This window comes from Coloeus monedula (genome assembly GCF_965178545.1).
Source record: "Coloeus monedula genome assembly, chromosome: 9".
In the NCBI taxonomy this organism is placed as follows: Eukaryota; Metazoa; Chordata; class Aves; order Passeriformes; family Corvidae; genus Coloeus; species Coloeus monedula.
Genome location: NC_138789.1, coordinates 13930409 through 13945895, shown reverse-complemented (window position 1 = coordinate 13945895; position 15487 = coordinate 13930409). Strand labels below are relative to the sequence as shown.

General features: G+C 38.8%; 1 protein-coding gene across 1 annotated transcript in view; it reads right to left on the bottom strand.

Moving 5' to 3' along the window:
• Positions 1 to 15487, bottom strand: part of DPYD (dihydropyrimidine dehydrogenase) — a 348807-nt gene that overhangs the window by 110479 nt on the left and 222841 nt on the right. Inside the window, exon 15 of the mRNA XM_082286925.1 lies at positions 2208 to 2276. Within this exon, the coding sequence (XP_082143051.1) occupies positions 2208 to 2276 (69 nt within the window). The remainder of the gene's footprint in view (positions 1 to 2207; positions 2277 to 15487) is intronic.

Genomic DNA, 15487 nt, shown 5'->3' with positions numbered 1-15487 from the left:
AAGTAAAAAGATAGGAAAAGAATAAAGAGTTGGTTCTGGAAAATGCTAAAAAATGAAATGTAATTACAGGGCCTAAGAGCAGCACTGAGAGAGCGGTCTGGCAGTCAGTATCACACAGGTGTTTCTGTGCTCTGAAGAACTGTAACTCAGTAGTAAATTTTTCCTTTTTGCTTTAATGGATTTAGTCTCCAAATTTTCTGCAGGTGCCCGTACTGTGCCATAACTTTTGTCATTAAATAAATTTGTTTCTGAAGAACAAGAGAGTAATTAAAAAAAAGTCTATACAAACATATTATTCATGCTAATTCTGTTCATCGCCCTCAATTAGTTACAATTACAAGGGGAAGGAGCCGAGCTGTCCGAGGGCAGCACACAGACACGCTCCTCTTCCTCTCTGCTGAACTGCTCCAGCCTGACATGAACATCTCTCCTGTTGCCTTCCAGCCGCTCTAACTAGGGTTTTGTTTTGCATTTGCATTTTGTTTTTGCTTATTGAACTGGAGTAACTTTGCCTGCTGTGTGGCCATGGTTCAGCAACTCCCAAAGTGCGTGAGCAGGGGAGAAGCCATCCATCACTCCCAGGACCCCTCCCCGCTCCAGGAGCCCGGCCATGCCGCGCTGCTGCCGGTGCTGTCGGCCGCCCTGACAAGCTGACCTTTTGGATGAATAGGTCGTCCTCCTGCTGAGACACTGTGGTACCTTCTGGAGCTTCTGCTCTGATGAAAGCCACATCTATTACCTCCTAGGTAGGATCCTACGCATGCCATTAAACATCCCTGCTCTTCAGCTGCGCATTCCCAGGCACCCCAAACTACTGCTGCTCTCCACAGGGCAGGCACCAGCAACTACATCCCAGAAGAATGTTGTATCACATAGGTTACACATCATTGACTGCATTTAAAGAACCACTTTTTTTCTAAAGGAGTAACATAAATACAAGCACGGATTGGAAATATGTGTCTTAAAGTTGGACAGCAGTACCACTGGATTAAAAAATCAGGAGCAAATAGCACAATAAAGCCATCCATCTCAGTCAGTTTAAAAGTGGCACTGCTTCTGTCAAGCACAGATTCCAAAATATGATTTCATGGTCTATTAGGTAAATACAGGTATAAATTGAAATAGTGCTGAAGATCACCAAGCTAATTATTGATAATGTTTAATTTCACTTCTCTAAGTCCACAAAGTGACTTTTTTCCTCATAGGTTTAAAATGCTCAAAGAAAATCAAGAAGTGTCGTCCCACATAACCACAGGAGGGCTTAGAACACTGAATAAAGAAACAATGATGTCCAAACATTCTGCCATATGAAAACACAAATTCAAGGTATCCACACCTCCATCCATACATATATAAAAGCATATTTCAAATTTAAACATTTAAATCTGAGCTAATGCTAGCAATAATGACAAGCTAATTTTTTCTTTGCTTAAATTTGTTAATACTATGTTTTAATTTCCTTTAGATACTTTATATGGAAAACACACTTTAATTTAAACACAGCAACTTTGCTTTCCATTCAGATATAGACACCTTTCGGAATGAAATTAGTGCAATCCTGATAAGTATCTCTTATACTACTCCCTATGGACACAGGTACATGTTATTAAATAGTTTTTTCCTCAAATTGAATAGAAATTTCAGGTGCATAGTCTGTTTGCTTTTCTGTAAGATTGGATTTATATTATAGAAAGCCTGCTGACTGCTATTATATATGCTGACTTTCTCAGCTATCATTTTTGAAAGTCTGTATTAAAACTAGAATAGCATTAAATGAGCCCTTTATACTTTAAATATTCAAGAGTTTTATATTCAAAATTTCTTCTAGTGCTGTCAAACTAGTGCGCCTGTAGGCAAGGTAAGATCAAGTTAGGCTCTCAAAGGCAGAATTAAATTTTATCAGGGCATCTGTCATAATATACAGTTTGCTTAAAATGCAAATAAAAAGTATATAGATTCAAAGACTAAAGGCTTTGCAGCTACTGCTTAAAAATCCAAGGGACCATTTTTATGGAACAGATTTCCTTTAAATTTACATTTCCATCATTTTAATGAAAATACAGAATAAACAAATTATAATGGACATGCTTTAAATTCTCATTTTTCACTTTGAATCTATTTCTTTCAAGAAATTCCTTACTGCAGCTCTTGTTTTTAAGGAGAGTTAAAAAAAAAAATACACAGAAATACATTTAGGAAACCATTACCTCAGCCATTTTTGAAAGTTCAGTCCAGTCCTCCCTGTTATAGCTGCACATGATGCTGGCAATCAGAACCTGGAAAGAGCATGTATGCATTATATATCGTTTTACACCATGTTAGCAGATTTTGTAATACTGTACATTACTGTGACTCTAGACATGGACTGCACAGCCTGCATATGGGAACTACCAGCTGTCTGCCAGGAGCTATAGAGTGAAACACAGCTGCAGACTTCACTGGGGACAAGAAAGAGTGAACAAACTCATCTATTGTATCCCTGGTCTGTAAAGAAGGTCTATCCATGTGCATTCTCGTTGTCGTGTGACACAGTGAGAACAAAGTCTGTCCTACATGCAGAGCCAACCAGGGAACTGTCAAGACATACTTGTTCCTGAGGGCAGAGGAACGAAGTCATTATTCACCATAAGTACAAATGAAAGAAGCATTTGGACTGTTCAGAGGTAGGTGAGACATCAGTGCATGAGTTTACACTCTATTGTGGCAGTGTATGAACACAATATTCCAGCTGACTTCAGGAATCCAGCACACATCAAACCCTGACCTCTGGAGTCTCATACCATGCAACTTTAGGACAATGACAGCCAGCCAGAACTATTTTGTGTCCCAGAGGCAGCAACAACTGCCTCTAGCTGCTGCTCCCTCTAATGTATTTTTTTGAGGTTCATGTTTTTAGGTAAAATAAGTTCTATTAGGACTCTTCGGGGTGTGGGGGGGCAGCTAGACACACAGTTGCATACAGTGCTATTTACTGTTAAATGAATGTTAACTACTCCTCTGGTCAATAAGCAGTTCAAGTGACATTGCTAATTTCTATTTAAGACTAAAATAAAATCATGTATTTTGCACCCAAAGATCAGACATTGAAATTCTGAAGTTGATACATTTGAGGTAAGATGAGCAGAGAATTCAGCCCAGGAATTCCTGCATGAAGGACTTCTTGGAAGAATGATGTTTGGAAGGAAAAAACAACAGAGAACTATATTGCAGCAGCTAAAAGGTTAAATCAGAAGAGAAATCATAAAACTTAATAGAAGTCTACCTGCTCAGTTTGTGTTCAAAGCAACACTAGTAGAGGAGAACAGAGAAGCATCTGGCCACACTCTTCTTTATTTCACCCTCTTACATGAAACTTCAACATGAAAGTTTGATTGACAGGTAGCATGACATTTCATTTTAATCTTTCTGTTTTCCAAACAAGTTTTACTGTCATCATTAATATCTAGGGTGGGCTTAATCTGTCACCCCCTCATTTTAACACTTCCCTTGAACTTTCCCATAATGCTGAGGGTTAATGACTCATTCACTTCAAACAAATACAGAAAAGCATTGTGTAGAAAAATTGTCCAACACACACAACTGCTGAAACTGTAAACTCCCAAATTATCTCCATAAGAAGGAGATATGTAGTATCTTCAAAATGGAAGGAAACACACCTTGAAAAGTAAGGCAGGTATGGAGAAAATTGGACATGCTGAGGTTACATTCTAGCCATTTAAAAGAACAATACCACTTATCATCATTATTTCCATTGTTTTGCTCTGATGAGTCTCTACAATCAACCCACATACCTGCAGACTGCCCACCCACCCACCCTTCCTTCTGGCTGGTGTTTGTAGGATAGGAATCTGGTGAGAAGGGAAGTGTTTGATGAAGTGCCTGCCTTGCCTGCAGGTGCCCATTTGTGCTCACCTCTGGCACAAAGATAAGACCAAACTTTTCATTAAGCACACACAATCATCACTGCCCATGCTTTTATTCTACTCTGACAGGGATAAAGTGTCTCTCTCCTACACCATAATTTTTTAAATTGGGAAAAACCTTATATAGCTATATACGTAAAATGTTAATGAAACAAAATCTGCTCTGTGTCCCGTTTGAATATTCAAGATAAATTGAGTGCTCTGGAAATAAACAGAAATCTCTTTTAAAGAACTTTAATTTTTAAAAGCAAAAATTGTGAAAAATCTGTTGAAGAAATTATATATGAGAAAAATTTAAAGCAACTGGAATTTATCTAGAAACCACATCTTGTCAAATTCATGCTTTTTAAAACTAACTAAAGTAAAAAACAACCCAGCAGCTCAGACACTGACAACATGATAAGGATTTTCACAGTTGCAGTCACAATCCAAAGCACATCAGAAATCTGCACAATTGAGCTTTAAAACAAACCAAATTTTTCAGTGGGAAAAGTTGTAAGACAACAAGGGTGGCTGACTATATTCATAAGTAGTTGAGTTAGGTTACATCAAGTGCTACTAATGAAATTTGGAAATTCTGCTGGGAGTGTACAAAAGAGGAGGAACACGATCTGTAATGTTTCAAAGAGCTGTTAATTAAGACAACATGCTTATTTAATATTGATTAGTTTTAGGATTCTTATTTAAAATTAAGCCAGTACTTTTTGACAGAAGCAGTAGTTTACAATAACAAAAATAACTGAAAACAAATATTATGTTTCTGCCATGACTGTTCACAGGAAAGCCATGATCTCAAGAGGGAATAATGAAAATTTAGAAGTAGTAGGGATTTTATTATTTTTTTTTTCCTCAGTGTTGTCTTATAACCTGAAAATAAACTTATTTCCTAGGTGGAAAAATATCCCACAGCACTCTGTGTTAACAAAACCGACCTTCCCCAAAACAACTTCACAGTCTTTTCATTTGGAATCAGTGCCCATGACAAAAAAATAATCACTGTCACGTGTGAACATTTAGGGGAACTATCTGTGATGCCTGAGGTTTGGATCTACTCTTAAAATCACACATGGAAATTTATAAAGAAAATACAGACTATTATCTCCTACTACCTAAAAGAGAATAGCAAGAACAAAGTATGAATTATAAGTGATAAAATGCAGAGGTTTTACTGGAAAGTAACAAACAAGAATTGTTATCACATTTCAGCTTCTTAGTCTCTTCTCACTCATTTTTCCAGTGCCTACAATGCCATGTACCACTTTGCTACCCCTGCAACTTTAATAGCCCCAAACAGCTGGTATCTCATGAAAGTCCAGCACATGGCCCAGTCCAGGAGCATCTGCAGAGGGCAGATCCTTTCTTTTGATTCCTGAAATTTTCAGTGGCAACCTGACATGAGCTTAATTACAGTGGTTTGAGCCACAAGTGTGAAGCTGCACCACGCTTCCCAGCTTACAAAAGTAGACTCCTGACAGATCTTACAATGAAGCTGCTGCTAAAGTGTAGTAAGTGGTAAATGAAGGTTGACTAAATTGCAGCTTTGTCATAGCTGGAGTGTGGGCTGCCTGCAAACCGTGCATGATTGAAGCACAGTGGGGACCACTGGCCCATTTCTTATCACAGATCAAAATCATAGCTGGTATTTGCTGTTCCCTCTTCTCCTCCATCCATACTGCTGGTTTGCCTGTTGTGGGAGATGCTGCTGCCCTGCCCCGGGGAGCACAGCAGCCCTGCAGACTCTGTCCCTCCCTGACAATCACTGTGACAGACATCACCAGACAAGGGCTTTTCGCTCCGATACCATACAAGGTGAGGGACAATTTCTCCAAATGCCTACAAAGGGACAAATGCATGTTTGCAACACCACACTCTCTTCTGTGTTCAGAATTTTCCTGATCATTCATGGAACAAAAAGGTCCACAGTAAAACTTGTTTTTTGTTGGACGAAAGGGAGATGGAAGAGGGAGGATATGTAATGTACCAGTTAGGACACCATTATAAGATGAATATACTGTAGCTAAAGCAGTAAAAAGCTACATTTCACACAATTCTGTGACTAATGCATTAGTAGTTGTTCTGCTTAAAAGAACACTGACAAGGTACTTCTCATAATCCTTAAAATATTTTTCTCCCTGTTTATAATAATCCCCTGGAAGCTTCAAGTAGAATCTATTTCCCTTGTGAATGATTTTTTTTCTCTTCCATTATCTCTGTGTGGATGTCTCATGAATGCAATAGCATTAAAAGAAATAAAAAGGATGAGGTTTGCCACTGCATATGTTTCCAAGTGATCTTTCTTTCCTAGCACATGGAATTCACCGCAAGAGGTTGCAAAACAAAAGGAAGGAGAAAAAAAACCCAAAAACTGGGCCTAGTTTGGGTCACATCTATTTAAAGCCAGAGAGCAGTAAAACTCTTATGTTGACAACTACCATTTGTCCAGCACTGCTCTGCAGGGAGTAAGGGAGTTTCAGTACACTCAAATGGTCTGAAAAAAAAGTCTCAGGGGTCTGGATTTAAATGTGAACACTGTCAATTCCTGCAAATTTAAGAAAAATTCTCGACATATAGAATGAAATCACAATCCTCTACCCTCATGCCCATGATAACAAAATTTATTTTGGTCATCTCACACAGGCCAGAGCCTGTACCCTAACTTACTCTTCCAGGCCTGTGCATAATCTCCCTGCACTTCAGGAAATCCAGCCACCATATAGTTTCTGCTTTCTCTTCCCTGCCTCTCCCCTCCCATTGCTGCACCAGACATGAGGGCAGTTCTGCATCATGTCCATAGATGCTCTATTTAGATTCTGCTGCTGGCCACAACATGCACCCCTCTTTGATTTCTCAAACACTGACAAAAATCCACAGCATTTTATTTTTTATGTGCATAGTCCTTGAAAAAATAGAAAGAGATTCTTAGCATCATCTTTAAAAGACTGTGCTCCCCTGAAAGCTGCAAAATCAAGAGGAGCTTTCAAGAAGGCTGAAGGACTGGGTTTTTTAACAGCTACTTGTTTGGGAAGCAGAGATAAGGAACAGGATAATTGGTGTGTAAAGAGAGGGTGCAGAGATTGAAGACTTTATTAAGAACCAGATTTCAATACCCAAAAAATTATTGTTGACCAAGCTAAATTTCAAAAGGTATTTGTGTTTGGCTCAGATGGAAAGACCTCAATCTTCCTTTCAAGTCATGTTTCTTCTTCTAAAACAACAGAGTACAGCCTTACCACATGACCTGCTTAGTCTGAACAAACTGAAACATTTTAAATCAAAATTCCTCAGGGAGCATTTTCTAAGAAGGAGCTTGGCAGTGAATATATAATCTTTCTAGAACAATGGCAAAAATAAGATGTTCAGTTCACCATTCACCAGTGGAAAAGGTACCTCCATCTACACAAACACACAAGGAGAGGAGAACTTCTGGGCAGCTGAACCACTGTTCCACGGCATTAAAATCACCCATCTGTCAGAATGTGGGGTACGTGCACTGAGTTGTGACCCACACCACCTCTCACCCACACATCAGAACAGGCTGATGCACTGGGAACCTTTCCTGAAGGTCCTGCACAAGTGCAGCTACGAGAGCACATGGTCCACCAGGTGCTTGGTGAGAAGTTAACAAAGAATGGTTTATAGGGCACTCCTATATCCAATTTCAATGACACCATAAATAACCTTGCAAATATCTACATGGAAAAAACACCTGCTGCAGATGGACTTCTCATAGCTCTTCACACATGTAAGTCAAACATACGGGCCACAGGCCAGACTGCCCTCACAACAGCTCTTAAGATGCAGTCTCAACAGCAAAAAGCAGTGAGGGAACAACAACAGCACCATGGGATTTTTGGGGTTGGTACCGATGTTCTGCCTTCTCGAAACTCACACCAAGAGCCTTCCTCTCTAACTCTGCCTCTTGCACAGCATCAGGTTCAGGACAAGTCACAACTGTGTCACACCATGCCAGCAGAAAAGCTCTTGGAAGCTTTGTGCTATTCACTGCCGCCTGTGGCCGTCTTGTGCTTTTCAAAATGGCCACTGGCTGATGAAATGATCACCCTCAAAACAATAGAGCCAGAATTACCAATGTACAGAACACTTCTAACACCCACTGTACAAGACAAGAGTACAAGCGCAGCAAACATTCTGTACTGCACAAATACACTCAAATGTGCAGTATTGAAAACAACGGGAGCACAAACATTTGCTGCTGTAAAAACAACCCTCTGGAAACCAGCCTGATTTTGATGCCGTGTACACTCAGCCTGGTTTCTCTTTTTCTGTACGTTCTTGTAAATTTTGATTTGTTGCAGAACTGAAATAAAAATAAGCTTCTTATTAAAAACTACCTAGAACATCAAATCCCATGCAATAAGAAAGTTAACAATTGTAAAACCTGTCATGTCTCTGAGAAGCAGAGGAATTATCTTGTTATCAATTTAATAATGGAACACCAAAGTAAATGATGCCATCCACTGACACCAGTAACACTGTCTCTCCTGGGAAATTCATGTTGGTAGGAACTGTCAATCTAGATGGATATGGACATATGAAACATTGTACCTTCAGTCCATAAATCTATTCTTTCTGCGCTGCCTTAATAAAAAGATTCTGCATGATGATAAAGCCAAGTAATGCAGAATGTCTTGACACTGCTGACCTGCAATTCTCCTTCTCTTCTCTCTTCTTTTTTCAGGGAATTTACTCTCCAGTAAATAATTTAACAATCTCTAACCATCCATTGTTTTCCTCCTTCACTTGCACTTAAAAGACATATATTTGAGTAAATGAAAATAAGACAAGTAGGGAATTTTAGTATGGTTGTTATTCAGCTGTAGCAAACCCTTTCTCTGCCTTGTTACTTTATAGTGAGATCTCCGAACGGTTTTTTAAAGTGAAGGGCAAGTTAGATGCAACAGAGCAACACAAAAACAGGCCAAACATTATTAGTACACAACTAAGTCTAGTTGATAAAAGTTTGAAAATACAATGATTTGCTCTGTATCACATAAAAGAAATCAGCGTGAGCAGAAAACGGCAAAGATTCTATTCTCAGGCTAAATGGAGATGCTTATTTTTAAAGGCAATTACTTTCACGATGACTGCTTCTATCAATGAAACCCACCTATTTAATGAGATTATTTTATGGATTTCTGGGAGTACACTGGGCTACAACTTCAAAATCAGGCCTAGAGCTGTTAGGTTCTAACACCCTCAGAAAAACACAACCCAAAAGGTATGAACAAACCTTTTTATTTGCAAAATAAACACAACATTGTGTCTTTGATGGGAGCACAAGGCTAAGCAGGCTGCTCTTTAGAACTTGCTGCACCTGTAGAAAAACAAGGGAAGTACTTGGTTTCGTAAGTGCTTCTCTACCACCTCAGACTCAGCACCACATCAGCACTACCAGGGCAGCAGTTGAGCCACTGTGCCCTTGGCCCTGCTTACACAGAAATGTGCAGGCACAGATCACAGACATGGAAAGTGTGGATAGATCAAAAGCTCACCTTATGAGAGTCCTACTGATTCACAAGGCAACTGAAAAAAAGTGAATGGTCAGGAAAAAAAAAGATCTGGTGCATCTCTCATGACTCAGGGCACTCTAATTAAGAAGTGGTAACTTCTGAAGGGTGAAAAAGGAACCATGGAATAAGAGTTCCCCAAAACATATCTACAATGAAAGGGAATATAGCACCTGTATGGAGTACTTCAGGGAAACTCAAATATTTAACATGATTAGAAAAAGTATGTCAATTTTATGACAGACTCTTGAAAATTTTAGTACTTCAGGTAAACCCTTCAAATTACATTGAAAATTACCTATGTGGCTAAAGACTTCCCTGGAAATTTGATAGAATCTCTGGGATTTTATTTTTCATAGGAAACCTATCCTAGTTCAACCTTTAGTCTCTTTGGTAATGACTGAAAACAAATACATAAGTGAATGGAAATAAAGGCTGATTCCAAGAGAAGAGTGAAGACAGATACTAATTTTTGGCAGCACTTCTTTCTAACAATGCCTGAAAGTCCTTGTGGAATTGGCACACCCCTGCTGTATTTCTGTACTTTCCACACTGATTTAATATAAAGAGAAAGCAGAGGAGGCCAAAGCAATATTGGAGAAGCTAACAAAAAAAGAATATATCTAATTCTATGATATTTCAGACACATGCTATGACCTGTAGCAAAAGCTTTACACCAGGGTGCTGACACATTATTGATTCTCAATACCACATAAGGAAGACAAGGCTGGAAAAAGGCTACACAAATTTGTGAATTTTTTTCTCCACCTTTAGAAATTCTTCTCTTATCAAATTCTCTGCCCAGATACACACAGTCCCTTTTACCACAGTTCCTAGAGCACCTCGCTAATTGTTGCTCTTTATTCTCACAATAGCACAGGCAACTCTCTGCAGGGTGCCCCTCTGAGAGGGGAAACCAACTGGAGAAAAAGATGCTCAAGGCATGTAGGCTGCTCCCACGGAGGGAACGAGCAGCTGTTGACTGAAAGGAACCCTAAGATCCCTTCCAGACCTTGGCTGCTTCTAGATATATACAGATGTATTTCCCCTATTACTTAGCAGCAAAGCTGCTTAACTTACTAGAAAACAAATTCAGCAGAAAATACAAAGAGACAAAATATGGAATGAATAACTTCATCAGAGTTTCCTAACCCCTGCCCTCTGTCAGCTATCAATTCCCCGGGTCAAATCTGTCTCTTTGCATCTCTGGGAAGTCCAGCCTATCTCTTCTCTTGTTCCATCACCCCCAGGACTTCTTTTAATTCACTTCCTTGGATTTTGAAGGCTCAAGAAAGCTAGCAGTACCAGTGCCAGTCGAGGAGAAAATTGTGACTCAGAGAGCAGAGAGAAAAACCCCTCCCTTTTTACACTTCAGAGCCCTGTGATCTACTTTATCATGTGACATTGCTGGTGCCAGAGGGATGCTTGGATGGAGCAAATGATTTTGTCAGCCAGGTTGCATCCTCCACAACTCACCCACTCTCTCTCTGTGCACCATCATCCTCATAGTGATGCACTAAAAAGCACTGATAATTTACCTGATTTTGCACAACCACTCTTCAGTTAGGCTGTTCTGGGAGGTGAGGGTATGGTAGTTAAGAAGATGTGTAGGAACAGGCTTTAAGGCTCGTCCTATCTTCAGGAAATTATCTAATGGCTTTAAATGACAGCTGCATAGAGGAGACCTCTCAGTCCCTAAATACTATTTGTATTTAAATACGATAAATAAATAGTATATAAATACTATTTCCCTAGGTATTGGTCTAGGTATGGGACTTCACAAAGAAGAGAGGTTCTTCACAGCCCCAAACCTCCCTGATCAATGGAGCAGGCTCACCTCATGACTGGAGACAACCTGCAAATACCCACATGGTTAAAAGCATGGGATCTTTTCGCTGGTCAAAGCAAGACCAGTGGAATCCATCTCCACCAAAACCTTTCATTTGGAAAAAAATATTTCATGTGTAAATATTTCTATGGTGAAAATTACAGTAAAATAGTCCATTAGCACAGAAAGAAACTCTGCTTTCTGGCAGGCACAGAACTGTTCAAGAAGTGAAGATGAAAACCCATGTTTTCTGTTGAACTCGATCTCTTCATCTATCTTTCCTATCATCCCCTGGTATTTCCCAGCCAGGCCAAAAATTCAGTGAACAAGAGTGCTACTATGCACTGAACCTCCTGATGGCAGGTCTGCAGTGCTCCCATCTGTGGTATGATCAGAAAAGTCTCATGAGTGGGTAGCTTTTTTTTTCTGTGCAGACATTAGAACTTACTTACGTAGCTAGCTGTTATGTCTGATGACCCAAGTAGTTCTTTGGCTACACTCCAGCAGCAAAGAAGATACAAAATTAAGGGCTGTAAGTTGGCAGTTACCTTCTGACTAATCTTTCCTCCTCAACTGCCAGTTCGACCCACCTCTTCATATTTTAGGGAAGCTCATGTGAAGATGCTGAGAAACTGAAAGAGGCCTTACTATTTTCACTGTATATGTGGAAATTTAATAAAATTGTTACCTAACTTGTTCAGCATATTGCTATGTGATTGGACATTTTAAAATTAAAGTGCATTGAATTTTGTACAGGTTTATAGCCTCATTCAAATGATCATTTAAATGAAAGCACTGAAAAACCTAGTGTTGGTGAGATTTTTATCAATGACCCAGCTGTATGTATGTTCCCAAAAAGATAAACTGAAAATAAATCACGTGAAGTGTGGATGCCTTTGGCAGAATCAAAGGCAGAAGGCCTTCTAGGAACCAGAGGTGTGCTGAGAGTACACTGAGAGAATGCAAATATAACACACATGCATTTTTAATACCCACCCTTTGCTTTAAGATGCACATACTGCACTCAGGTAAGAATTTGGGGTACCTATAAAATCACACAGTCTTTAGATACTCTCATCTGAGCTGGATATAACTTAAATGAAGCATTCTGCAAGCATATTCAAATTTTAATACAGTTAGATAGAGAGAGCATAAATGGCTAGGTGGCCAAGAATGGTGTGCCTAAGAAGAAGTTTATCACATTACACTGCAAGAATAATGAAGCAGATTTTTATAAATGCTACCCTGAAATTTAGGAATAGCGTTTCAGTATTTTGTTTTCCAAACATAAGACTTTAATTAGCTATTATGTATAGACAGAAAAAATAACATAAGTACAATTTTATAACAAAAATATTAAACATAAAAAGAAGTAAAAGAAAATTAAACTTGAAATAGATTAGGAACCCTGCACTTAAAAATGAGAGAAAGATGTAAAAATAAACCAGTGAAAAAGCATTCTTCCTGAGATTTGTGAGACTGGGAAGTGTAGTGGCAGGAAATAGGAGAGGAAAGCACTCTGCTGGTTTCTTAGTCTACATTTAACCTACGTGGCTCACAAGAAAGGATGTATTTAAGTCTCCCTTAAACAAGTCTTTAAAATATTTATTTGGGTTTAAGTGTTCAGTAAATAAGTACTTACTGTCACACACTTCCTTCAACACTTAAAAGACCATCTCCACTAGCTCTGCATACAAGGTTTCAACAAACACGTTACTGCTGATTTATGAGTTACCTCTCATGGGCACACCTGCAGCCAGTGGCTGCTCTAGTGCTCTTTGAAACCCCATAAAATAGGAGGTAAGGCTGGTTTGCTACATCTAAAATGGAAGAAATTCATATTAACTTGAATCAGCCTGTACTTGCTGCAAGTTCCTAACAGTGGTAGTTACCCCACTGGCACACTGCAGTTTGCTATACCAAGGTAATTGGCTGGCACGTCCGTGTACACATAACCCTGTATTAGACTAAGACTATATGAAGATAACAAAATTGCTTAAAAAAAAAAATTAAATATAAACGAGGGTGAATTGAGATCTAGAATATGGAAATGTGACAGATGTGAGAAGTTTAGTGATGAAGACTATGTAAAAGTTCATGATCATAGTTCTTAAACACAATGTGCATAAGAAGTTTAGAAGCTACCAGCAGTATTGAGGGTATAGATTAAGATCAGTTCAGAGCCCACTAAGAATTCTGCTCATCTACATGTTCCTCTTGGTAGATAAAGAAAAAAAAACATCTTGGAACACTTTATTCCCACATCTCACTCAGAATTTGAGATTTTTCCCTAGCCCCCCTCCCCAGAAAGCACAGGAGGCTGGGATATAGTCCAGCTGCTGTCAATCATGCTGAAGAGCTGGCTCTAATTGTGATAGATTCAAGCATGTGCCTCTGCCTTTCTTGTCTGAGCTAGAACAAGTCTGCAGAGAGCCAGCTCTCCTACTACCAGCACAGTTCAGAGCAGCAAACGCTGCACTTGCTTCTGAACAAAAATAAACAGTTTGATGGTATAACTGCATCTACACTGGGTTCTGCCAGGACAGCAGTTAGATGCCATTTTTATTTTTAGTATTCCTAGCCTACATAAGTATGTGAGCAAGCCTTTTAAATATAGACCTAGCCTTCATATTTTTCTTCATTAGAGCTCTAGCAGAACGCCTAAAATGTAAACCACATCACAGAATATTCAGAATATGGGCTACAGGAACAGCATATACTTACTACTTTGCTCAGGTATACATTCGCTTTCCTATTATTATTGTAATATACACTACATAAAAGAGAAAAAAGCAGAATTATCTAAATCACATATGCTCAGTGCTTCATAAAAGACTAAAATCGTATCACAGACAGTAAAATTAATGTCAAAGGTACTGTGCATTTTAGAAGATCAAATTCTATAATTTAGCCAATTGCCTATGACAAACATGAAATGGAAATTAGGAAGATGTATTTAGGGGATATATATTTTGCACAGATAACCAGACTAGCAGAATGCTGTAATTTTTACAAACTTTAGATTTTAATTCTGATGGACTGTTGACTGCTAATAATTTTTAAATTTTGCCATTACTTTATTTTTAAGATTTATCTTGTAACATTGCCACAAGGTCATTTTATCTCCATCTAACGGCATCTATATCTTAATATTAAAACAATAACTACCCAGAAAAGGGCATTTCCCAGGGAGTAATGACTGGCTGGGAGGAGTTGATGGCCTGAGGCACTGCTGAGGGCCATTAACCCTGGCCAGTCATTAATCGCCAGGAAATGCCCTGCACCAAGGTTGTTATTGCTATTTTAAGCACAGATTGAAGGGGGTGAAATGGACATCTGAGCATACAGGGGGTCTAATGCATGATGCCATTTCCTTTGTTGCAGTTTATGGAGGACATTTCTACAATCTACAATCCTGATTCCCATCCAGATCACACAGATCGTTTTGGAGCACTCTATTACGTGCACAGTAACTCACCAAACTGAGAAAACAGTTAGGATTTTTAAGAGACTGTCTTTTCCCTCTAAATAATAGTCTGCATATTCACACTTCCATAAGATAAAAAGAAATATGCAACTCTTCATGTCACTGTCAGCAGAATTACATTCTAGAAATATCTTTTTAATCACACTGTCTTTATGTTTAGGGCATTTCTTTTGTCAATACTCCTACTTAATGACCGCTCACATATCTCTGCAGAAAAGGAATTTTTAGCAGCAACTGCCAAAGCACATCCTGAAGCAGCTTCTGCTGATGCTAGCCATTAAGGAGTTTGTCTTTTCCAGTAATCAAGCAGATTGGGTCATTTTCTAGGAGATGGTTGGTGAAGTATTTCAGAAACTGCTTTAATTTTCTCCTACTTCTTACCCTAAGGCTAAAGTTTTAAAGATGGTTCATAGACCTCACAGAACTGTGAAAATTGTTCTTTTTTTTCCAGGGATCAATAAATCACTTTTTAAATCAAAAGGATATTCTTAGCATATGTACAGATAGTCTTCTGCCTTACTGAACTACTCACTATTTTTCAAACCCTAGCCATGACAGTAAAACAAACAAAATAAATCACGGCTTTATAACATGCATAGGAAAGAACTACAGTTCTCCACTAAACTAGTCTGACAGGTTTCTCAACAAAGCTGTAGTTTCCAAGTGCAAAACATAAAAGACCTCACATTTTTCCTCAAGGTCCTAATTTGTCACCACAAAC